This window comes from Geotrypetes seraphini, chromosome 8, assembly GCF_902459505.1.
Source record: "Geotrypetes seraphini chromosome 8, aGeoSer1.1, whole genome shotgun sequence".
In the NCBI taxonomy this organism is placed as follows: domain Eukaryota; kingdom Metazoa; phylum Chordata; class Amphibia; order Gymnophiona; family Dermophiidae; genus Geotrypetes; species Geotrypetes seraphini.
Genome location: NC_047091.1, coordinates 152,278,143 through 152,304,443, shown reverse-complemented (window position 1 = coordinate 152,304,443; position 26,301 = coordinate 152,278,143). Strand labels below are relative to the sequence as shown.

At 39.3% G+C, this 26,301-nt stretch overlaps 1 protein-coding gene across 2 annotated transcripts in view; it reads left to right on the top strand.

Moving 5' to 3' along the window:
* DNAH10 (dynein axonemal heavy chain 10) overlaps window positions 1-26,301 on the top strand; it is a 543,078-nt gene that overhangs the window by 257,814 nt on the left and 258,963 nt on the right. For both annotated transcript variants that reach the window (XM_033954155.1, XM_033954154.1), the window contains exons 39-43: window positions 10,323-10,481; window positions 14,375-14,510; window positions 17,986-18,105; window positions 20,690-20,824; window positions 22,936-23,152. In XM_033954155.1, the coding sequence (XP_033810046.1) occupies window positions 10,323-10,481; window positions 14,375-14,510; window positions 17,986-18,105; window positions 20,690-20,824; window positions 22,936-23,152 (767 nt within the window). The remainder of the gene's footprint in view (window positions 1-10,322; window positions 10,482-14,374; window positions 14,511-17,985; window positions 18,106-20,689; window positions 20,825-22,935; window positions 23,153-26,301) is intronic.

Sequence of the window (26,301 nt, the reverse complement as noted above, 5' to 3'; positions counted from 1 at the left end):
AATTCCTTCGAAGAAGTGCAATAAGTTAGTTAGGCACGATCTCCCCTTGCAGAAACCATGTTGGCTGGTTATCAGAAGTTCGTTTCTTTCAAAATGTTCATCGATGTTTTCTTTTATCAGTGCTTCTGCCATTTTCCCCGGAACCGAGGTCAGACTCACCGGTCTGTAGTTTCCCGGGTCTCCTCTTGATCCCTTTTCAAAGATGGGCATAACATTGGCTATCTTCCAATCCTCCGGGATCACACCTGTTTGCAGGGATAGGTTGCAAATTTGCTGCAGTAGTGCTGCTATCTCCTCCTTTAATTCCTTCAGAACCCTTGGATGGATTCCGTCTGGACCCGGGGATTTGTCAGTTTTTAGTTTTTCTATCTGCCTGCGCACATCTTCAAGGTTCACTTCCATGGATGTTCCATTCTGCTTGATTAATTCTTCAAGGGCCCCTAGGCATACAAGTACACTGGCCCCCCTGGCCCTGCCCCACCCCTAACCTGCCCATGTCCCGCCCCCACCTCGCCCATGTCCCGCCCCCCTTTATCTGTTTTCTTATTTACTTCTTTATTTCCACTTGTATTTCTTTTTTTAAAATTCAAAACAAACAAAGATTAGCATACCAGTGCACAGTTTTTCTTCTATGCAACTCCTAAACATCTCTGAACAAATCCCCCTTCCTTCCCTTCCCACCTACTTACCCAGGACTTTAACTCTGAACCCTTTCCATGCATATATAAAAATGTTCAAATATTTGTAAAGCAGTAATACTATCCGAAATATAAGTCTATATTAATAACCAAATGTACAACGCCTCTCAACTTTATACATCACTCTACATCAACCAACTGTAACCCTTATGTATGTATAAACAACCAAATCTGTAACTCCTCTAGTACGTTCCACTCCATGTGTGTTAACTTGCAACGAAACAACAAGGCAAGTAGTCCACCAAAGAATCCAACATGAAACAAAAGAAGATTGGCAGAAAATAAGGAGATTCAAATCAGATAAATTCAAAGTGCTCCCAAGAACCATGTCTGATGCATTTCGCCAAACAAGGTTAGTCAACGCTAACAAAAAATCATGTCTTTCATGCAAACAGGTCACAGAAAACACTTTCACCTAGTATGGAATATGTAATCACAAGTTAACCTCTTCCCCTTTTACAAAACTGTAGTATGGTTTTTAGCCATGGCCCGTGCTAAAAAAATGCTCTACAGTTTTGTAAAAGAGGGAATAAAATAGAAATATGTAGACAAAGGTTAAATAAAACCACCAAGAAGCTGGACTCTGCATTCAATGCAACACCACAGAAACAGTAATGCATGTCCCCTAAAGCAAAAAAAAAAAATAAAAATAAATAAATAAATAGAAATTTTTTTTCTACCTTTGTCTTGTCTGGTTTCTGCTGTCCTCATCTTCTTGTCAATATCTTCCTTTCATCTTTTGTCATTCTGTGCCACTTCCAGAAATTGTATGCCTCCCCCTTCCATCTTTCCCTTCACCCTCATTGGTCTGGCACCCATCTTCTTCCATTCCCTCCTCCAATGGTCTGGCATCTCTCTCCTCTCTTCTTCCCTTCCCTCTCCCACACCCCCATGGTCTAGCATTTCACTCTCTCCTCTCCCCCCACTTCCATCAGCATCAGCCCCCTTTCTTTCCCTCCAACCCAATTCCATCCAGTATCCTTCCCTTTCCCTGCACACAATTCCATCAGCATCTGCTCCCTTTCTCTCCCTCCACCACCATTCCATACCACGCTGCCCCATCATCCTTCCCACCACCCTTCCATACCACCCTGCCCCCTTTCTCTTCCTCCACCACCCTTCCATACATCCTTCTCACAACCCTTCCATATCACCCTGCCCCCTTTCTCTTCCTCCACCACCCTTCCATGCTCCTTTCTACCCCTCCAAACATTGCTGTTGGCTCTGCCCTCTGAGCTCCTTTGCCTGAAAGCAGCATTATAACAGCTGATGGCAACGGCCCCCCCCGCAGCAACAGCAATGGAACCCCCCCGCAGCAATGGCAACAGCCCTTCCCCGCAGCAATGGCAACGCCCCCCTGCAGCAATGGCAACGGCCCCCCACAGCAACGGCAATGGGCCCTCCTCCTGGCAACAACCACAATGCAGCCGGATCTGTTACTGAAAGGTCCCGCGATGACTGCTTCTGCAGGTCCATCCCCCTCCGATGTCACTTCTTTTGGAGCAAGTAAGTGACGTTGGAGGGGGATGGACCGGCAGAAGCAGTCATCGCAGGACCTTCCAGTAACAGATCCAGCTGCATTGCGGTTGATGCCAGGAGGGGGGCCCATTGCGGTTGATGCTGGGAGGGGAGCCCGTTGCCGTTCATGCCGGGAGGGAGGACCCGTTGCTGTTCATGCTGGGAGGGGGGCCCGTTGCCGTTGATGACAAGGTGAGTCGTCCTCCTTCAGCAGGCCCTCCTCACAGTTTAGTGTGCCTATTGATTAATTCGGCCCTGCTGACCCTCCCACAACACCATAAAAATCATAATAAATTCATGCATATCTGCCTTCAGAACATCAGCACCAGGCAGCCTGGTATAGGAAAGCCTAGTAGAGCTGCACAGAGGTGGCTTAAGTGGTCTTGGGGGTGGGTTAGTGAACCATGGAGAGGAGTACCCAAGCCCATAAGCCACTCTAATCACTGCATTCATGGTGAAACATGTGCACCCCTCAAAACTTCTCAAAACCCATTTGTACTGCCATATAAGTGGCACCTGCACCAATTAGGGCTATTGGGGTGGTAGACAGGTGGATCTAGTAAATTCTGGGGGTGTTTTGGGGGGCTTACCATGACCTATAAGGAAGTGGTGAGATGTTTATGTGGCATCCTTTTTTTTTTTTTTTTTTTTTAAATTTTTATTTATAGATTTTCCATTCTTACAACATCTGAATCATAGTAAATATAATTAATTATTACATATCTAGTATACTATCATTAATAAATCATAGCTTTTAAAATATAATATGATAAAGATTATAGATTAACATAAAAATATAAATCCCTCCCCCTTTTTATATAACATGTTTCCAATAATTAATCAAATCCCACCCCAGTCATATATAATTTTTATCAATGTGCTAAGAAATCTAATCATTAGAATAATTAGTCAATGGTTGCCAAATTTTCTTGAAATTAAGAAGATTCCCTTGTTGTAACGCTAATACTTTTTCCATTTTATAAATATGACAGACAGAATTCCACCAGAACGTATAATTTAATTTGGTATAATCTTTCCAATTTTGAGTAATTTGTTGCATGGCGACTCCTGTCAATATTAATAATAGCTTGTTATTATTTGCTGAAATCGGACTCTTAGTTCTCATTGCAGTGCCAAATAATATGGTATCATATGAGAGTCCTACATAATTCTCTAGTAACTTATTAATTTGGGGCCAAATTGAATTCCAAAATGGCATCCTTTTTTTGAAGTTCACAGCAGTGTCCTGTAAGGCACCCCACTACTCTGGTGCAATGTTTGGGTGTCCAGTCCATCACTTTGCTGACCCTGCCCACATCCAAAAGGTCTTGTTCTGGGCGTTTTTGACTTGGATGCATTTTTGGACAAGAATGGGGTGTAATGATAGATGACTTAGTGGTCTGGATGATCAAACAGCTGGTCGTCCAACTAGACGATTTTCGGGGGGTGCGGGGAAGTGTGGTGGAAATATTTAGGATATATACCGTATTTTCACGCATATAACGCGCGCGTTATACGCGTTTTTACCTACCGCGCATACCCCTCGCGCGGTATATGCGTGAGCGCGGTATACAAAAGTTTTAAAACATAGTTCCCACCCCGCCCGACGTCCGATTCACCCCCCCAGCAGGACCGCTCGCACCCCCACCCCGAATGACCGCTCGCACGCGCTCCCACCCGCACCCGCATCCACGATCGGAGCAAGAGGGAGCCCAAGCCCTCTTGCCCGGCCGACTCCCCGACGTCCGATACATCCCCCCCCCGGCAGGACCACTCGCACCCCCACCCCGAAGGACCGCCGACTTCCCGACAATATCGGGCCAGAAGGGAGCCCAAACCCTCCTGGCCAGACCGCTCGCACCCCCACCCCGAACGACCGCTCGCACGCGCTCCCACCCGACCCGCATCCACGATCGGAGCAAGAGGGAGCCCAAGCCCTCTTGCCCGGCCGACTCCCCGACGTCCGATACATCCCCCCCCCCGGCAGGACCACTCGCACCCCCACCCCGAAGGACCGCCGACTTCCCGACAATATCGGGCCAGAAGGGAGCCCAAACCCTCCTGGCCACGGCGACCCCCTAACCCCACCCCGCACTACATTAGGGGCAGGAGGGATCCCAGGCCCTCCTGCCCTCGACGCAAACCCCCCTCCCCCCCAACGACCGCCCCCCCCAAGAACCTCCGACCGCCCCCCAGCCGACCCGCGATCCCCCTGGTGACCCCCACGACCCCCCCACCCCCCTTCCCCGTACCTTTGGTAGTTGGCCGGACAGACGGGAGCCAAACCCGCCTGTCCGGCAGGCAGCCAACGAAGGAATGAGGCCGGATTGGCCCATCCGTCCTAAAGCTCCGCCTACTGGTGGGGCCTAAGGCGCGTGGGCCAATCAGAATAGGCCCTGGAGCCTTAGGTCCCACCTGGGGGCGCTACCTGAGGCACATGGTCGGGTTGGGCCCATGTGCCTCAGGCCGCGCCCCCAGGTGGGACCTAAGGCTCCAGGGCCTATTCTGATTGGCCCACGCGCCTTAGGCCCCACCAGTAGGCGGAGCTTTAGGATGGATGGGCCAATCCGGCCTCATTCCTTCGTTGGCTGCCTGCCGGACAGGCGGGTTTGGCTCCCGTCTGTCCGGCCAACTACCAAAGGTACGGGGAAGGGGGGTGGGGGGGTCGTGGGGGTCGCCAGGGGGGGTCGCGGGTCGGCTGGGGGGGCGGTCGGAGGTTCTTGGGGGGGGCGGGCGGTGGGGGGGGGGGGGGTTTGCGTCGAGGGCAGGAGGGCCTGGGATCCCTCCTGCCCGTAATGTAGTGCGGGGTGGGGTTAGGAGGTCGCCGTGGCCTGGAGGGTTTGGGCTCCCTTCTGGCCCAACTACCAAAGGTACGGGGAAGGGGGGTGGGGGGGTCGTGGGGGTCGCCAGGGGGGTCGCGGGTCGGCTGGGGGGCGGTCGGAGGTTCTTGGGGGGGGGCGGTCGTTGGGGGGAGGGGGGTTTGCGTCGAGGGCAGGAGGGCCTGGGATCCCTCCTGCCCGTAATGTAGTGCGGGGTGGGGTTAGGGGGTCGCCGTGGCCAGGAGGATTTGGGCTCCCTCCTGGCCCGATATTGTTGGGGAGTCGGCGGTCCTTCGGGGGGGAGGGATGTATCGGACGTCGGGGGGGGCATCAGGCTTTCAGGATGGGGACAGACCTTCAAGTGGGGACAGTGCACGGAAGTCAGGGGGGGTGAACGGAGAGTCGGGACAGCGCACGGAAAGTCAGGGCGGGCGAAAGGAGCGTCGGGCAGCATGCGCGGTATACCAGTGAGCGCGGTATACCAAAGTTTTTGTACATATCATCGTGATTTCTGCGCGCTATACCCGTGTGCGCGTTTTATACGGGTGCGCGTTATTTGCGTGAAAATACGGTATATATTTTTTTAAAAATTTCTTTATTCTTTTTCAAACTTACATCAAGTGCACAAAAAGAACAACATGAAATACTATCATATAACACTTGAACATCATACATTATATTCTTTTTTTTTTTATAATTCTTTATTCATTTTAAAACTTTCATCAAGTGTACAAAAATTGCAACACAATAACATAGATTTAACCACTTGTACATCTTATCATTATAACTTATAGTTGTAAATATAACCCTCCCTCTCCCATCCTGAAATCCTTTTAGTAATTTTTATTTTACATGTAATAGAAACCCTCCCCCCACCCCACCCTTATCTTACATATTAAATATAGAAATATTAGGAAAATTTGCTTCATAGTATACTTCATATATACTGGGGAAGAAATGCATTCTAAATCATTGATTACAGGACTGCCCACCCACTATCTGGTATTGGAAAAATTAATTTCACCTCTTTTTTTTTTAATTTCTTTATTCTTTTTCAAACTTACATCAAGTGCACAAAAAGAACAACATGAAATACTATCGTATAACACTTGAACATCATACATTATATTCTTAACATGTAAATTAATTAAAAACCCTCCCCCTCCCATCTTTCTATACAATCATTAAAACTATCATATTCCTTCAAAATTTCAATTTCACTACATCTTATCTTCCAATCCCCCCACACCCCTATGTATATTATCAAAGAAAAATGATGCCTATTCACTACAAAAATCAACCATCGGTCTCCATATCTTAAAATTTTTTTTATAACTTCCTTTCTGTATTGCAATTGCTCTTTCCATCTTGTAAATATGACACAGGGAATTCCACCAAAACGTATAATTGAGATTTCCGCAAAGAAATCAAGACCCTACTATTCAAGAAATTCACCCAAACGTCCTAATCCCTTCCTTTTCCCCTCTCTCCCCCTCTTAGAATCTACTCATCAAAATTGCTTTAGACCTTACGCCTTAATTGTAATTTGTATTTCTCTTCCTGGAAATGTCCAGTTATCGTTCTGATGTAATCCGCTTAGAACTGAAAGGTACAGGCGGAATATAAGCCAGTTATGTAATGTAATGTAATATGTTGCATAGCAACACCCGTCATTATCATCAAAAGCTTATTGTTATGTGCTGATAATTGACTTTTTTTCCTCATAGACATACCGAACAGAACAGTATCATATGATATTTCCACATGATTTTCCAATAAGCAATTTATTTGAGACCAAATTGAATTCCAAAAATTCCTAATGCAGGGGCAATAAAAAATTAGATGATCCAATGTCCCCACTTCTAGATTACAGTGCCAGCATCTATTAGATTTAGAGCTATCCAACTTTTGTAAACAAACTGGGGTCCAAAAAGCTCTATGTAATAAAAAGAACCAAGTTTGTCTCATAGATGCTGACACTGTACATCTCATTCTCCAAGACCAAATTCGTGGCCATTGAGAAGCAGAAATATTATGCTTAATCTCAATGCTCCAAATGTCTCTCAGACCAGTTTTTGGCTTTTTATTTAAAAATCCAGATAATAATTTATACCACTGTGCGGCTAGGTGTCCCATGAAATCAGCCTGGAAACATAGGAACTCCAAACTATATTGAGTATTAAGAGTTTTCCTTTCAGGGAACCCCACCTGAATAGCCTGCTTCAGCTGCAACCATTTAAAACTTTGTGATTTATTAAGACCAAATCTAATTTGCAACTGAAAAGTCAAGCAGTTTACCATTTAAAATAACATCATTTAAAGTTCTTATGCCTGCTATAATCCAGTGTTTCCATAAGATTTGAGCTCCGCCAATTTGAATCTTGGAGTTTATCCATAAAGATTGATTTGTTGATTTGCTTATTGGAATAGATGTTAGATTACTAATGTATCTCAAAGTTTTCCATGTATCAATCAAAATTCTGTTCTGTTTATATCTTCTAAGCATTTTTATACTAACAACATGAACTAAATGTAAAGGAAACATTAGACGCCACTCCAAATATAACCAATCTGGAGCATTATCATAGAGTTCTGGGAGGATCCAATACATAACCTGGCTTAAAATATAAGCTTGATGGTACCTATAAAAATTTGGAAATTTAACCCCTCCCTCCTCAATTGGCTTTTGTAAAGATACTAGAGTAATCCTAGGTCTTTTACCCAGCCAAATACATTTTGTAAGAATACCATTAAGTTTTTTTATAAAATGACCCCTGAAAAAATATTGATATCATACTCATTTGGTAACAAACTACAGGCAGAATCATCATTTTAATTGTTTACACTCTCCCCCACCATGAAAGATGTAACGGATTCCAATGCTCACATACTTCTGTTATTTTTTTTAATAAAAGTTTTTCATTCTCTTTCAAAGTGTCTTCCAGCGTCTTTTTTATCATTATATCTAAATATTTTAATCCCTCTTCTTTCCAGGTAAATGAAAAAGCATCAAATAAACCTTTAGTACAATGTACATTAAGAGGAAGAATCTCAGACTTATTCCAATTGATTTTATATCCTGAAAATTTTCCAAATTTATCAATCAACTCCAATAAACATGGAATGGTAGATTCAGGATTCCTCAAATACAGCAATATGTCATCTGCATATGCTGAAACTTTATATTCTCTATCAGAAAAGAGAATACCCTGTATCCCCTTTGCTTGTTGAATGGCCAATAACAAGGGTTCTAATACAATATCAAAAAGCAAAGGAGATAACGGACAACCCTGTCTAACCCCCCTCCGCAAAGTAAACCGATCAGAGAAACTATTATTAATGTACAATCTTGCAGAAGGGGAGCTATACAAAGCTTGAATCATTTGAATAAATCCCGGACCAATACCAAACCAACCAAGTGCTTGATATATAAAAGACCATTCAACTCTGTCAAACGCTTTTTCCGCATCTAAAGAAATGGAAAAAAATGGATCTGCAATTTCTTTAGATAAATTTAACATATGAAAAGCCAATCTAGTATTATCAGAGGAGTGTCTTTTTGCCACAAAACCAGTTTGATGCATATCAATGATAAAAGGGAGAGCCTTAGCTAATCGTAAAGCCAAAATCTTGGCCAAAAGTTTAGCGTTTTGGATATTTTTTTCGGGAATGGACATTTTCCTTAGCCGACTTTGGGCGACTAGCAACTTAGGCCAAAAATTGACTTAGACGTATCTTTTGAGTTTGGCCCTCCACTTGTTTAAATGATATAGAACAGGTACAAGTGGATTGATTTTTTACTGCATCAAGATTTACAAAGACAAGGAGACACTCGATGAAGTTACAGAGTAATACTTTTAAAACCAATAAGAGGAAATATTTTTTCACTCAGAGAATAGTTAAGCTCTGGAACACGTTGCCAGAGGATATGGTAAGAGCGGTTAATGTAGCTGGTTTTAAAAAAGGTTCCTGGAAGAAAAGTCCATAGTCTGCTGTTGAGACAGACATGGGACCGTAGCATGGAGTGCTGCTACTATTTGGACTTTTGCCAGGTACTTGTGACTTGGATTGTTCTCTATGAAGACGGGATATTGGGCTAGATAGACCATTGGTCTGACCCAGTAAGGCTATTCTTATGGGTTTTTTGTTTGTTTGTTTTTTGTATATCATGTTTATTGAGGTCAACCAGAGTAACACAGGGCATACAAAAAATATATACAAGAAAAGCAGAATCAGAGGGAGCTATTCCTCTGGCCTGCTGGATCAATCAGATGGCTGAGCTGGCACAGTCTGAAATTTGCTATTACTGATGTGCTACTAGCCCTGAGCTGCAGGCGTACCTGGCTTTATGGAGAGTGTTCCTGCGGTTGCCCCTAGTCTCTCGCCATGGGGAGGGGTAGTAGGGGGGTGCTTGTTTGGGGAGAATATGAGGTGTATGACTGTCGATATGTTTGGTATGCGATGAATGGTGTGAGTGCTGTCTTTTGATTGGGGTCTTTCAGGGATATTCTTATGTTTTTATGTGTTTTAAAAGATGTTAAGGTTTTCTCTGAATGATACACCATTTTATAGTAGAAGGGGGTGGGAGGGTATTGGAGAGTTATTTGGAAATTAATATCAGGGAGGGAGGGAAGGGGGAGGAGGGATTATTATTTATATAAAGACATTGCTGATAAGATTTTCAAGTGATTAGTTAAGTTTTGATATGTGTATTGTACACTTGTTGAAAGATGAAAAAATGAATAAAGAAGTATATAAAAAAAAAAGATGTTAGGGTTTTTTTTTAAATCACTGGCTATGGCACTAAATGCTCTGATGCTCTTAGGAATTCTATGAGCATTAGAGCCTTTACTGCTGCGGCTGGTGATAAAAAAAAACCCTAACATAGTATGATAAAAGGGGGCCTTAGTGCTCTTTATAGATCTTAATATAGGCTGGTAGTGAATTCCATAATTTTGGTCTCATAATGTAGAATGTAAAAGACTTATGTAATAATATTGGATGAGCAACTTAGGAATCAAGGAAACTCTTATATCTTGGCATCCCAAGTCCTCTAAATTTTCTTCACACTTCTACCTCTAACCCTCTGTTGTAGTTCCTTCCTATTTTTTCCACTGTAAACCGCGCCGAGCTCTACGAACGTGGAGATGATGCGGTATACAAACCTAAGGATTAGATTAGATTAAATGATCTTTTCAGTGCTTTATAATTAATTTTCTTGTGTTATTTTCATCACTCAACACTTTTCCCCATCAACCTCTTTCCTTTAATGTTTTTATTTTTTTAGACTTGGTTTGACTACAAAACTGTACACTCTGAACCCGAAAGCCATGAGTGTTATTGAGCTTTATGGTATCCTAGATCCAACTACACGAGACTGGACCGATGGGATTTTATCAAACATCTTCAGGGAGATCAATAAACCTACCGACAAAAAGGAGAGACGGTAAACAATATCAACCTTTAAAACGTTTGAGTCGCAGTTCATTTACTTTGAAACAGATAAGATGAGCAGAAAGGATGAGCTTGGTCCATGCAGTCTGCTCATTTGTGTCTGCCTACTTTGGTCTGTGTTCTGCTCTGTCCCTTTCAGTCTATCCTATGCAAGCCTAACCCCCTCCCCCTTTTATGAAGCTGTGTTAGGCTTTTTTCATTTCAGGCCGTGGCGGTAAAAGCTCTGATGCTCATAGAATTTCTAGAAGCGTCAAAGCTAATATTACAGCAGCCGACGATAAAAAAAAGCCTAACACAGCTTCAAAAAAGGAGGTCTAAATTTTGACACTATGTTGACTCCTGTAACCTCCACTGGAAGTCTATCGTAATGGTTTACTGCCTCCTCAGTGAAATAATATGTTCTCATATGCCTTTTGAGCTTCTTAGCCTTATAGGATGACTCCTTGTCCTGGAGCTTTTCTTGTTCTGGAGCATATTTTTCCTTTGTTTTCATCCCTTGCAACTCAGCAATGTATGCTTTATAGCTCAGGCGATGCTCTCTGGTGATCTCTTTTGAATTGCCAAAGGGGCAGACTTCAGCTAATACAAAATGTGGCTGAGAGGCAAATTTTTTCTGCTTCTACATTTGAATCAGTTACACCTTTTCTTTCTTTTTTTTTTTTTAATATTTTTTATTCTTTTTTTAAATTCTTGCATCAAGTGAAATACGTGTAATACATTCAATTATGAAAAAACACTTGAAATTATTATTAAATGTTCTTACAATGTGAATTAAATAAACCCTTTATCATAATTTTATATCATATTAATATTACAATAGTTTTCCCTCCCTACCCCTTCTATATGTTCTATACATGTGTTATTATATCTGATCAGTAGAATAATTTGTCAATGGTCCCCATATTTTATTAAATTTTTTAATATAACCTTGTTGTAATGCCAATACTTTTTCCATTTTATATATATGACAAATTGAATTCCACCAAAAAGTGTAATTCAATTTAGTGTAATCCTTCCAGTTCTGAGTAATTTGCTGTATGGCAACCCCTGTTAAAATTAATAAAAGTTTATTATTGCTAGCTGAAATCGGACTTTGTGTTCTCATTGCTGTTCCAAATAATATTGTATCATATGATAGTCCAACATGATTTTCTAATAAATTATTAATTTGGGGCCAAATTAATTTCCAAAAGGAATTAATGCAGGGACAAAAGAATAGTAAATGGTCCAATGTCCCCACTTCTATCCTACAATGCCAGCATCTATTAGATCTATTACTATCTAATTTTTGTAATCTTTTCTTATACAGCTGTATCGGTTACAGGTTGAGCGTCTGATTTTTTTTTAACTCCGTGTTTTCGCCTTTATGTCATTATATGGGGAACTGCCCCCATATTTGTATACTTATTTTTTTAAATTAAACAAGAGTCTTTTATTGAACAATTGGAAAGAGAACAATAAGTACAATAGTCTTTTATAATAGTTCATCTATACAAAATGGAACGTTCAATAGCAATCCAAAATGGAAACTATAAAAGGTTTAATAAAATATGGGAGCCATTGACATTGTTTTGTCATGAATAGACACCATTTTCTTAACATAACTTATGAATGGAGGGGAAAGGGGAGGGATTGTATAAATGAAGATAAAGATAAAAAGAAAATATGAAAAAGATTGATTCAATTAAGAAAATAGTATGGAAAGGGAGGGGGGGAGAAGGGTTTAGATACATATATATTTGTTATTATCTTGTTAGATTTATCAAGTGTTGTTTGTAAATCTATGTATCACTTTTATTGTACACTTGTTGAAAGATTAAAAATGAATAAAGAATTAAAAAAAAAAAAATAACAGATTCCCACCAAAAGGTCCTCTTGCTAAAATATTTTTATACAGTGATCCACAAAGTTAGTATATTGAAGATACTGTAAAAGAAAATGAAAAATATGTATTAAAAAAAGTAACGGAGTTATGTGAACAATGGAACCCATTACATATATCTTGGTGGGGCAGAGTTCAAACTATTAAAATGATGATGTTGCCTGTGGTTTGCTACCAAATGAGTATGATACCTATTTATTTTCAGGGGTCCTTTTATAAGAAGCTTAATAGAATTTTAACAAAATTTCTTTGGCTTGGTAAAACACCTAGAATAGCTTTAGTAACCTTACAAAAATCAATTAAGGAGGGAGGGGTAAATTTTCCAAATTTCTATAGGTACCATCAAGCCTATATTCTACGTCAGGGTATGTATTGGATCCTCCCAGAACTTATAGATAATGCACCAGATTGGTTATATTTGGAATGGCGCCTTATGTTTCCCCTAAATTTAGTTCATTTACCAAGTATTAATATACCTAAAAGATACAGAGAAAATAAAATAATAATGGATACTTGGAAAACATTGAGATTTATTGATAAATTAACACCCATCCCAATATATAAATCAACTAATCAATCCATATGGATAAACTCCAAGATCAAAATAGGCGGAGCTCAAATCCTTTGGAAGAACTGGATTATTGCAGGAATTAGATCTCTAGATGATATTATTTCAGAAGGTAAACTGCTGGATTTTTCACAATTGCAACATAGATTTGGTCTTAATAAAACACAAAGTTTTAAATGGTTGCAATTGAAGCAGGCCATTCAGGTTGGGTTCCCTGAATGGAAATCATTAAACAATCAATATAGTTTAAAGTTCTTATGCTTTAAAGCAGACTTCCTAGGACATCAAGCCGCATTGTGGTATAAATTAATATCTGGATATTTGAATAAAAAACCAAAAAATGGTCTAAGAGACATTTGGAGCATTGAGATTGGACATCAAATTAATGCATCTCAATGGCCACTAATTTGGTCTTGGAGAATGGGATGTACAGTGTCAGCGTCTATGAGACAAACATGGTTTTTTTTATTACATAGAGCTTTCTGGACCCCTACTCGTTTACAAAAACTAGACAGTTCTAAGTCTAATAGATGCTGGCACTGTAATCTAGAACCAGGGACATTAGATCATTTATTATATCATTGTCCTTATATTAAAATATTTTGGAATTCAATTTGGCCACAAATTAACAAATTAATGGAAAATCATATTGCAATATCATATGATACAATTTTATTTGGAACAATGATGAGAAAAAAAAGTCAAATTTCACCAGAAAATAATAAACTTTTATTAATTATGACAGGGGTTGCCATTCAACATATAACTAACAATTGGAAAAATTACAACAACCTAAACTACACATTTTGGTGGAATACAATATGCCATGTTTTCAAAATGGAAAGAACAATAGCAGTACAAAAGGGAACATATAATAAATTTATAAAAATATGGGGGCCATTGACAAATTACTGCAATAATTAAATAATAGAATACTTTTTCTTCTTTTCTTCTTTTAGAAATTTTTTTTTTTATGACACACATATAGGGGAGATAAGGAAAACAATTTATATATAATATATTATAATATATGATACAAAATGTAACAAATGATTAAAAAATAATAGAAGGGTGGGGGGAGGGAAAATGAATAAAACTTATCCAGAATATATTGTATTAGATATAAATATGTTATTGTATAATTATCAATTGTATTCCAGTATGTTGTATACTTTTATAAAATTTGAAAATATTATATTAAAGCAATAAAAGGGTGGGGGGAGGGTGAAGGGGATAATCAAACTCAGACATACATTGTATTAGATATAAAAGTGATACTATGCATTATCAAATGTATTTTATTATTATGTACACTTTTTGTAAAATTTGAAAATAAAAATATAATGAAAAAAAAAAAAAAAAAAAAAAAGTTAGTATATTGCATAACATTTCATATAAATGAGATTTAAAATGTAGAAACTTTGATTTTGGACAGGTACATTTTATTTGACGGTGATGTCGATGCTCTTTGGGTGGAAAACATGAATTCTGTAATGGATGACAACAAGTTACTGACTCTGGCAAATGGTGAACGTATTAGGCTCCAGTCACACTGCGCATTATTATTTGAGGTACTGTGGCATGGAATGGTGAAGCTATTGTGCAGTTGTTAAGCGGGGGCAGCTCAAGGCAGTGTATTCCCTGAAGTGAAGGATGAAATGGTGCCCTTTTCAAGGCACCGAAGGGCAGGGATTGTCCTCAGGACTTGGATAAAGGAGTGTGGAAAAACAAGATGATTGGGTTGGGGGATGCATTCTGTATTTTGGTGCCAAAAAAATACATGCTAAGAGCTATTCTAAAAATGCTGCTCCATGTTGGGTGCCCTTTATAGAATATTTTTTATTTATTTATTTTATTTCTAATATTTCTTAACTGCCTATAACTAAACGGTTTACAGCATAAAACATTCACAATGATTCAAACAGCAACATAAAACAATACTTTAGTACACACATTTAACCCACTAAAAATAGCAGGGAACATAGAATTACATATCACCAATTGTTAATGAACCAGGAGCATTATTCATAGTTTAGATTCCTCCTTAAACATCTTCCTTCCACATAGCATCAGAGGAAAGCATCTACATATAATTGAGTTTTTTGCATTCGCTTAAACCAGGGCTGCCCAAGTCCGCATGAACGACTACTTCGGAAAATTGCGAGCCATGGAATCGAGGTTAAAATACTCACGTGGATTAAAAACTTGCTTGAGCATAGGAAACAGAGATTGGGGTAAATGGACAATACTCATACTGGAAGAGCGTCACCAGTGGGGTGCCGCAGGGCTCGGTGCTTGGACCCATGCTCTTCAACATCTTTATAAATGATCTGGACATAGGTACGATGAGTGAGGTGATTAAATTTGAAGTTATTGAGAGTAGTGAAGATGCAGGGGGATTGCGAAGATCTGCAACGTGACATAATCAGGCTCGAGGAATGGGCATCGACATGGCAGATGAAGTTCAACATAGATAAGTGTAAAGTGATGCATGTCGGTAACAAAAATCTCATTCACGAATACAGGATGTCCGGGGCAGTACTTGGAGAGACCTCCCAGGAAAGGGACTTGGGAGTTCTGATTGACAATTCGATGAAGCCGTCCGCACAATGTGCGGTGGCAGCAAAAAGGGCGAACAGAATGCTAGGAATTATAAAGAAGGGGATCACAAACAGATCGGAAAAGGTTATCATGCTGCTGTACCGGACCATGGTGTGCCCTCAACTGGAGTACTGCGTACAACACTGGTCGCCGTACATGAAGAAGGACACGGCACTACTCGAAAGGGTCCAGAGAAGAGCAACTAAGATGGTTAAGGGGTTGGAGGAGCTGTCGTACAGCGAAAGATTAGAGAAACTGGGCCTCTTCTCCCTTGAACAGAGGAGATTGAGAGGGGACATGATCGAAACATTCAAGGTACTGAAGGGAATAGACTTAGTAGATAAGGACAGGTTGTTCACCCTCTCCAAGATAGGGAGAACGAGAGGGCACTCTCTAAAGTTGAAAGGGGATAGATTCCATACAAACGTAAGGAAGTTCTTCTTCACCCAGAGAGTGGTGGAAAACTGGAACGCTCTTCTGGAGTCTGTTATAGGGGAAAACACCCTCAAGGGATTCAAGACAAAGTTAGACAAGTTCCTGCTAAATAGGAACGTGCACTGGTAGGGCTAGTCTCAGTTAGTGTGCTGGTTTTTGACCAGAGGGCTGCCGCGTGAGCGGACTGCTGGGCATGATGGACCACTGGTCTTACCCAGCAGCGGCAACTCTTATGTTCTTATCTAATGGTAGGCCAGGTTTTCAGGATATCCACAGTGAATATGCATGAGAGAGATTTGCCTGCACTGCCATCTTGGTATGCAAATCTGTCTCATGCATGTTCATTGTGGATATCCTGAAAACCTGGCCTGCCAGTAGATCTCGAGGACTGGACTTGGGCAGTCCTGGCTTAAAATGTAATCAATCCGAACAGGTCCTCAGGATATCAGGGAGGAGATTCCATTGATTTACCCCTGCCACAGATGTCAGTGCTTTTCTTGCTTTTTCATACTGAACAGTATTCTCCTTCTGTGTCCAGTTTTGAGAACGAGGATTAACACCAACTGAACCATGGTGTACATCCCTGCGCTGTTCCCCTGAATTCTATAACACAATGTGTGAATCATAAAGCTGCCCCAGACCAGCCTATGCCACTCCCATTTTTGGATCCACGCCCCAAAATTTAACATTCACATCTTTATAGATTAGCAATGCACATGTACATTCCAATGAATGCCAATTAACACCCAATTATCAGTGCTCATTGACACAAGCAGTTAAACTGCACACACAATTTGGGTGCACGCCCAAATTAGTATGTGCAAATTTGAGCACCATATATAGAATGTGGTGATAGTGTGTTGTTGTAAAGCAGAGGGGTATCAGTTCAGTAGTAGGGGCATGTGGAGAGATTCTGAGGTGGAGAAGCAGGGGCTCAGTATGTGAGTATGTATGTATTTTAGAGAGAGGTACGGAAAGGAGTTTGAGAGCCACATACACTGCACTTACCTCCAGCAATAACATAGAAACATAGAACATGACGGCAGAAAAGGGCCACGGCCCATCTAGTCTGCCCACACTAATGGCCCACCCCCTAACTACCTCCATGAAGAGATCCCACATGCCAATCCCATCTTTTCTTAAAATCTGGCACACTGCTGGATTTTAAGAAAAGATGGATTGGCACGTGGGATCTCTTCATGGAGGTAGTTAGGGGGTGGGCCATTAGTGTGGGCAGACTAGATGGGCCGTGGCCCTTTTCTGCCGTCATGATCTATGTTTCTATGTTATTGCTGGAGGTAAGTGTAGTGTATGCGGCTCTCAAACTCCTCTCAGTACCTCTCTCTAAAACACATACATACTCAATACTGCTATACCTCCTTCTCCTGATCTTGCTTTTTTATATTTATCCTATCTGTCCCAGCAGCAGGAGAAGTGCTTAAGGGCTCCTTTTACTAAGGTGCGCTAGCGTGTTTAGCACACGCAGGAAATTATCGCATGCTACGCTTCTAGAACTAACGCCAGCTCAATGCTGGCATTAAGGTCTAACGCGCGCTATTCTACAAATTAAAGCCCTAACGTGGCTTAGTAAAAGGAGCCCTAAGTGTTTATCATCTACAGCAGTCATGGGGGCGCATCCCAAAGTATAAGTCAGGTGGTCAAGTGACTCTTGTCCCAAGACTTGGCCAATGTCAGCAGGAGGAGAATGTGCACTTAAACTTTTCTTCTACTGCTGGGCTGGATGGAGTAATTAAAAACAATTTGGGGAGGTAAGCACAGTGTGTGCCACATTTGTCAGCACTTCGTCATTGACTTCACTCCCTAAAAATTTGTCACTTGAAGAAATTGCCTCAGGTGGTGTCCTAATAGAACTATCACTGGTATTAATAGTATTTACAAGTGATTTGTGAAAATTGTTGTATTATTTATCATTCACTTGATGTAAGATTTAAAAATGAATAAAGATTTATTTAAAAAAAAAAAAAGAGTAATTTTCCTTTCTTTGTGCAGGTTGGAGATTTACAATATGCATCTCCTGCAACTGTATCCCGTTGTGGGATGGTCTTTGTGGATCCCAAGAACCTAAAGTATAAACCATATTGGCAAAAATGGAATAATGGAAGGCCAAAGGTAAAAATGCCATAAAATATTGTTTGAAAACAAAGTACCATTAAAACTGCTGCGGTTATCCAATAAGCTGGGTTCTATATTTAGATTCAGCAACTCTAGGATTACAAGGGAAATAAGAAGATGATAAATCCCCATAGAATGGTGCTTTTGGGTTTGGCTTTCACTACTCATCTCAAATCATAAGCACATAAGCATTGCCATACTGGAACAGACTGAAGATCCATCAAGCCCTTTTCCAACAGTGGCCAATCCAGGTCATACCTGGAAAAATCCCAAAAGAGTAAAAGAGATTTTATGCTGCTTATCCTAGTAATAAGCAGTGAATTTCCCCATGTCCATCTTAATAATGGCTTACGAACTTTTATTTTAGGAAATTAGCCAAATCTTTTTAAAACCCTGCTAAACTAACTCCTTTTACCACATTCTCTGTCAATGAATAGTTTAATTACACTTTAAGATCTGGTATTGCTATTGAGACAGACATAGGGGAAGCCACTTCTTGCCCTGGGATCAGAAATATGGAATGTTTCTACTCCTCAGGATTCTGGAAACTTGATACTCTTAGGGGTTCTGGAATGTTGCTACTATTTGGGTTTCTGCCTTATACTTGTGACTCGGATTAGCAACTGTGGAAACAGAATACTGGAGCACCATTAGTCTGAGCCAGTATGGCTATCCTTATGTTGCATTAGGTGCATTTCTGCGCTTAACGCAGCTTAGTAAAAGGGCCCCTTTGTTCTTAATATTGAACTGAAGAATCCTCTATGTTACTTTTATTGGCTTTTGGAAACAATGTATGTTTTTTGGGTTGGTTTTTTTTTTTTTTTTTACATAACAGATTCTTTTTTTTAATATTCTTTATTCATTTTATATTTACATCAAGTGTACAGAAAATAATAACAGATTAACTTAATACATCACTTGAAATACCACACATATTCCCAAAATAAAATTTATCCCCTTCCCACCCACCATACTAATATCAGTTGATACATACAATATAATAAAATCATTCATACTCTTCATATCGAATATTAAAAAGTCAACCCCCCCCCAAATCTTTCATTTTTTTGAAATCAGGGAAAAACGATAACTATAATTTATCAATGGCCCCCACACATCCTTAAACTCATTAAAATAACCTTTTTGAACAGCTAACACTCTTTCCATTTTATAATGTGACACACTGAATTCCACCAAAAACTATAATTCAGTTTTTTCCAATTTTTCCAATTATACGTTATTTGTTGAATAGCAACTCCAGTCAGAATCAATAAAAGTTTATTATTGTTGGGAAGATATTTGGCTCTTAGCTCTCATAGACATGCCAAATAAAACTGTGTCATACGACAATGCCACATGATTCTCTAACAAACAATTTATTTGGCCCCAAATCGAATTCCAAAAAGCCAAAATATATGGACAATAGAACAATAAAAGATCTAAAGTCCCTGCTTCGAGATGACAATGCCAACATCTATTAGGCTTAGAGCAATCTCATTTTTGTAAACGAACTGGGATCCAGAATGCTCTATGCAACAGGAAAAACCATGTTTGCCTCATAGATGCAGACATTCTACATTTCATCCTCCAAGACCAAATTCGTGGCCATTGAGTTGCAGTAATTTGATGCTTAATCTCAATGCTCCAAATGTCCCTGAGTCCAGTTTTTGGTTTTTTATTCACCTATTCAGATATTAATTTGTACCACTGTGCGGCCTGGTGTCCCATGAAGTCTGCCTGAAAACATAAGAACTCTAAACTAAATTGATTGTTAAGATTTTTCCATTCAGGGAACCCCGCCTGAATAGCCTACTTCAGCTGCAACCACCTTTGTGATTTAGCAAGACCAAATTTTTGTTGCAACTGTGAAAAATCAAGCAGTTTACCGATAGATATAACATCATCTAACGTACGTATACCTGCTTTAATCCAATACTTCCAGACAATCTTGAATCCGCCTATTTGAATCTTGGAGTTTAGCCATATAGTTTGATTTCTAGATTTTTGAATTGGAATAGGTGTGAAATTATTGACATACCGTAAGGTTTTCCATGTATCTATTAATATTCTGTTTTCTTTATACAGTCTAGGCATTTTAATATTGAGAACATGACCGAGCCTAATAGGGAACATGAGCTGCCATTCCAACCACAACCAGTCTGGGAGCTTTTCCATAACAATAACAGATTCAACAGTTCCATGTTTTAGAATAATTACTAGCTTTAGTGGATATTCAAAGAAAGCTACTTGAAAGAATTAATGAGTTTCCTGACATATTATGTTTTCCTATGTTTTTGTACAGAAGTGTGGAGTTTATTTTTTTTAATTCACTTAGGCCTCTTTTATCAAGCTGTGTTAGGGGTTTTTTTTAATTGCCGGCCACTGGAGTAAAAGTTTTGACATTCATAGAATTCCTATGAGCGTTGGAGCTTATACTGCAGCAGTTGGCAACATAAAATCCTAACGTGGCTTGATAAAAGGGGGGGCCTTAATTTTCCTAAATGTTTTTTTATTATCACCTATTATTTTTCATTATTGTTTTAATGTGTATAATTATTATTTCTCGCACTTGATATTCCAGCAAGAGCAAACTATCCTGAACCAGCTGTTTGGAAAATTTGTTCCCTACTTAATTGAAATGATTATGGAGGGGGTTATGGATGGAAAACAAGGAGAAAAGTTGAAGACCATTGTGCCTCAAACAGATTTAAATATGGTAGGAATATATGGCTATTTCTAGTAACTAGGAAGTTCAAGCATTAAAAATAAACTGAACTCATAGGGCCTGATATTCATCCAGTGTTGATCAGTGTTTTGCTGACCTCTGCCAGCATTATCCTCAGAAATTCAATACTAGGCCATTTCTGGGCTCCAGCATTGAAAGTCCGGTTATATGGAGCCAGAAAAAAATTGCTAGTTAAGTGTGGCATTCAGCACATAACTAGTTATGGTAAACTGCATAAAGATAGGACTGATTTTTATGTATAAATCTTTTTATCTGAGGACAAGCAGATAGTATATTCTCACATGTGAGTGACGTCATCCATGGAACCCCGGCCAGACAGTCAAAATCTTTAAATCTTTAAGATTGTCCCTATAACGCATGTGCTCTTGTCTGCCCACCCAATGTCGACTTACAGGATCATTAGTTCTCAGTTTTCCATGGAGCTGAGCAGCTGTTCCTTAGCGTTTCTCTAAGCGCATCAAACTTATATATTTTTTGTGCCTTCCTGTTTCTTTTTTTTGCTTTTTTTTATCATAATTTTCTATTTTATTTCTTTTTTTAAATTCTTTATTCATTTTTAAAAACTTACAATAAGTGTAACAGCATATATAACATTTTAAACTCAGATACAACACTTAATATTCTGTTAAAATCCATATCAGAATTTATCCCCCTCCCCCAATCAATAACAGTCTTTAAATTCAAGAAAATATATAATAATCTCCATTCCCATATACCTTACTTTAATAATCAGACCAAAATACCCTTACCTCCTCCCCCCACCTTGAACATGCATATTTAAGGGGAAAAATAATATTCAGTCATTACAATATTTTGTTAATGGCTCCTAAATATCCTGATATTTTCTAAAATTCCCCTGCTGTGTGGCTGTTATCCTTTCCATTTTATAAATGTGACATAAAGAGTTCCTCCAGAAACTGTAATTCAGCCTCTCCCAGTTTTTCCAATTATTCGTAATTAATAATTGAAATGAGGGGATAGGGATGGGTGGGCGGGATGGTATTTTTTGATATTTTATTAAAATATATATTTTATAATATAATAATGAATATTTTTGATGTGATAGGGATAGGGAAGGGTGGTTAAATTTTATGATTTTCAGATGATATTATAGCAAATCAAGTGATCTTTTCCAATTCAAATGTTATTTCTTGTTACACTTGATGTAAGTTGTAAAAACGAATAAAAATTATTAACAATTATTCGTAATTTGTTGTATGGCAACCCCTGTCATAATAAGTAGAAGCCTGTTATATTAGATGATATTTGGCTCTTAGCCCTCATTGACATGCCAAACAGTACAGTATCATACGATAATGCTACCGGATTTTCCAACAAACAATTTCCAAAAAGCAAGAATCAATGGACAATAGAATAGCAAATGATCTAATGTCCCAGCTACAGGAAATACTTTTAGAACCAATAGGAGGAAATATTTTTTCACTCAGAGAATAGTTAAGCTCTGGAATGCGTTGCCAGAGGTTGTGGTAAGAGCAGATAGGGTAGCTGGTTCTAAGGAAGGTTTGGACATTTTCCTGGAGGAAAAGTCCATAGTCTGTTATTGAGAAAGACATGGGGGAAGCCACTGCTTGCCCTGTATTGGTAGCATGGAATATTGCTACTCCTTGGGTTTTGGCCAGGTACTAGTGACCTAGATTGGCCACTGTGAGAATGGGCTATGGGCTTGATGGACCATTGGTCTGACCCAGTAAGGCTACTTATGTTCTAATGTTCTTAAGGTAGTGACAAACTGTTATGAGTTACGAGGAACTGGGACAATGATATCCTCAAGTAAAATGACCAAATTAATGAACAACCATATGAACAAGTTTCTGTGCCACCTAGTTCCCCTCTGTACATGTTAACCTCTCCTTGCACTTGGATCCTGCCTATGGTATCTGTACACTGTTCATTGATGATAATTTGTTAGCCTTAATTATTGTACCTAGGTTCCCTCTGTTTCTATCACCCTCCCAGTTTCCCTGGTACCCCATTCTCAGAAAATGTGTTTGTTCTACTGTTACCCACCCTGTAAAAGTGATCAGAGTACATGGTATTGTTTTGTAACTTTTATGCGATAGGTGACCCAGCTAACTAAGATGCTGGAAGCTTTACTTGTTAACGAAACTGAAGACGAGGATGTTTTGGAATGTTACTTCATAGAAGCACTCTATTGTTCTTTGGGTGGAGCCCTTCTTGAAGATGGAAGAATTAAATTTGATGAATATGTGAAACGTCTTTCTTCAATGTCATTAAGTCAAGATGAGAAAGTGTTGGCAGAACCAGGGACATTACCAGGTGAGATATTTTGCCAGCCTGGAATTTATTTTGAAAAGTAAAACAGAGAGGAAAAATAAACAACTTGCACATGCAGTGTGTGTATTTGATGGGGACCGGAAGAATGCTGGATGTTTCTATGGTTTTATTCATGTTTCTATGAGATAATGGTTACTGTGGATGGGCAGACTAGATCTGCCATCATGTTTCTATGTGATACCTTGCAACTTAAGTCAATTCTGGTTGGTTACTGATATTAAAAGACAGCCCTGTGCAGAATTTCAGAAGTAAAGCTTGCCTTATATCTTTTTTTTTTTTTTTTTTATAATTCTTTAATCATTTTAAAACTTTCATCAAGTGTACAAAAATTGCAACACAATAACATAGATTTAACCACTTGTACATCTTATCATTATAACTTATAGTTGTAAATATAACCCTCCCTCTCCCATCCTGAAATCCTTTTAGTAATTTTTATTTTTCATGTAATAGAAACCCTCCCCCCACCCCACCCTTATCTTACATATTAAATATAGAAATATTAGGAAAATGGCATCAATCATGACAAAAAGGACGTTAATTAAGCTTGCCTTATATCAATTAAAAAGTTTGAGGCCCTTTTACTGAAGTTTGACTCCAGAAGCGTAGCCAGGTTATGCAGTCAAGGGGAGCAGACCTTTTGCAAAATAGGCGCTAGCGCAAATCTGAAGGGAAAATCTGTCTGTTATTGTGACTAAACAGAGGTGTAGTTAGGGGGGGAGAGGCGCAGGAGTGTTGATTTATAGGTGCTATTTATAGAATTTAGTTCAATATGTTTAAAGTTGAATCTACTCTAAAACCTTTAGGAATTTTTATACACAGTAATCTAACAATGGTGGCTTAGATGCATAATGCCATAAAAACAGGGCAGGATTAATCAATAGGCCAAGAAGGCATGTGCCTAGGGCCCGAAATGGTCAGGGGGGCCCGATGAAGGAGGGCATCAACATTGTTTTTTTCCAAACGGCGATGGGCCCCTCCAGCATCGATTGGCAATGCGGGCCCCATCCCGATCGGCAATGTGCTCCCCCGCCCCAATCGACGGAAAGTAAGACAAGCAAGCAATGTGGGTAAGAAAGGCAACAGGAACTGTAATTGTGCAAGTGGTGCTACTTGCCCAAAGCTACCCTCTGACGCAGCTTCCTGTTTCCGCCTGGGTGCATGGTGGAGTGGGATGGGGCAGGGGGCCCAGTGTACTTGTGTGCCTAGGGGCCCTCATTGAATTAATCCTGCCCTGCATAAAAATCATTTTGAACCCTTAGAAAACTTGGACATATTAAAACATATTTTGAATTTGAACAATGTAAGTTCATGGTTCCATTTTTATTACTGGCACCTACTAGATTACATGTATTGTAATATTTTGTACGCAAACTTATCTTATAAAATTTGATATACTTCATAATGGCCTTTAAAAGGTATCACAGTGGTTTTCACTGAAATACAAATAATAAAACCACAATGTAAAACAAAACTGGAATACATCAATGCATAAAACAACAATTGACATCATGAGCAGATGATACAAATAAACAAAGGTCAATATACATCATAGCAGAGGACATGAATCACATAAAGCAATAATGTCAGGCTAAGAGAGACAAAAACGTAAATGAAATGAGCCAGGAAAAGTCTGCAAGAACAAGTGTGTTTTGAGTGTTTTCTTGAATTCGGGCAGGGCTGACTGATTCTTAATATGAGGTGGGAGATTGTTATATAGTTTCAGACCTATGTAACAGAATTGCTCAATATTCATCAAAGGGAACACAAAATAATATCAGTCCTGTAACTGCAGTATTAGCCAAAAATTTTCAGGCTTCACAAATTAAGTAAAACAATAAATAAATTTACAAATATTACCACTTAAGTGCTGAGACACTAACAGGTATTTATTAATAATAATATAACAGGGGGGGCGTGGCTTAGCGCACACACAAAATGGTCGTGTGATCGCAGCGCTCCTCTTACCTGGGCAACCGTTGAATAAATAAAGATTTCCTTTTAAACTGTTTTCGGCTGAAAACATCGGAGAGGACAGCAGGAGCATGGCGAGCACCCGACAGAGTAAGAGTGAAACCGGAGGGGCTGTGAAAAGGCAGAAGCAGGATCAAATTACCCCGAGTAAGGTTCCGCTTCCTGCTGATGTATCAGAGGAGTTAAGCAAAGCTGAAGTTATGGGGGAACTGAGGCAAATCAAACAAATGCTGACAGAGACTGTGAATAATATGGCAGAACTGAAGGAAGAAATCCTGAATATACACAGACAAATGGAAGTAGCTAATAAAAGAACAACAGAATTAGAAGTTAAAATGGAGAGCTTAGAATGTGAAGGAAAAAGATGCAAAAATGACAGTTTGGAAATAATTCAATTGAAAAGTCAGCTGGAAGATTACGAAAACCGTGGAAGAAGAAAGAATATAAAACTTTTTGGAATACAGGAAAATTTGGAAGGGAAAAATGCAATACAGTTTTTAGAAAATTTAATTCCTAGATTATTGCAGTTGGATTTCAAACAGCCTTTGGAAATAGAACTGGCACACAGGATTCCAATAAAGAGTCTGGAAAATCAAGGGAGACCAAGACCATTAATATTCAAGATGTTAAGATACCAGCAAGCAATAGAAATTTTAAATGCTGCCAAAAAAGATAAAAACTTAAACTATAAAGGATCCAAAATATGGTTTTTACCAGACTTTGCTAAAAATACAGCAAATATTAGGAAGAAATTCCTTGATCTGAGATCTCAATTAAAGGAAAAAGGATATAAGTATGGGTTATATTACCCAGCAAAAATGAGGGTATCTTGTGGGGATATATGTACAGCGGTATATAAGAAATAAAATTATTATTATTATTATTATCTTTGTATTTTGTTGATCCGGAAAAACTAAAGACCTTTCTTTCAAAATCAGAACCTATGTCATTTTAGCACAATGGGTGTTGAAATGAAGGGATAAATACTAAGACTGGATTGGTGGATATTGAACAAAAAATTAAATATAAAGAACTATGGGACTTTTGTTTGTTGGAAAAAGAAGAATATGCAACAAAGAACAGGAAATAAAAATGAACAAGTGAAAAAGAAAATAAAAGAATGTAAAGAAGAAAGTAGAAAGAAGGATAGACTGGAA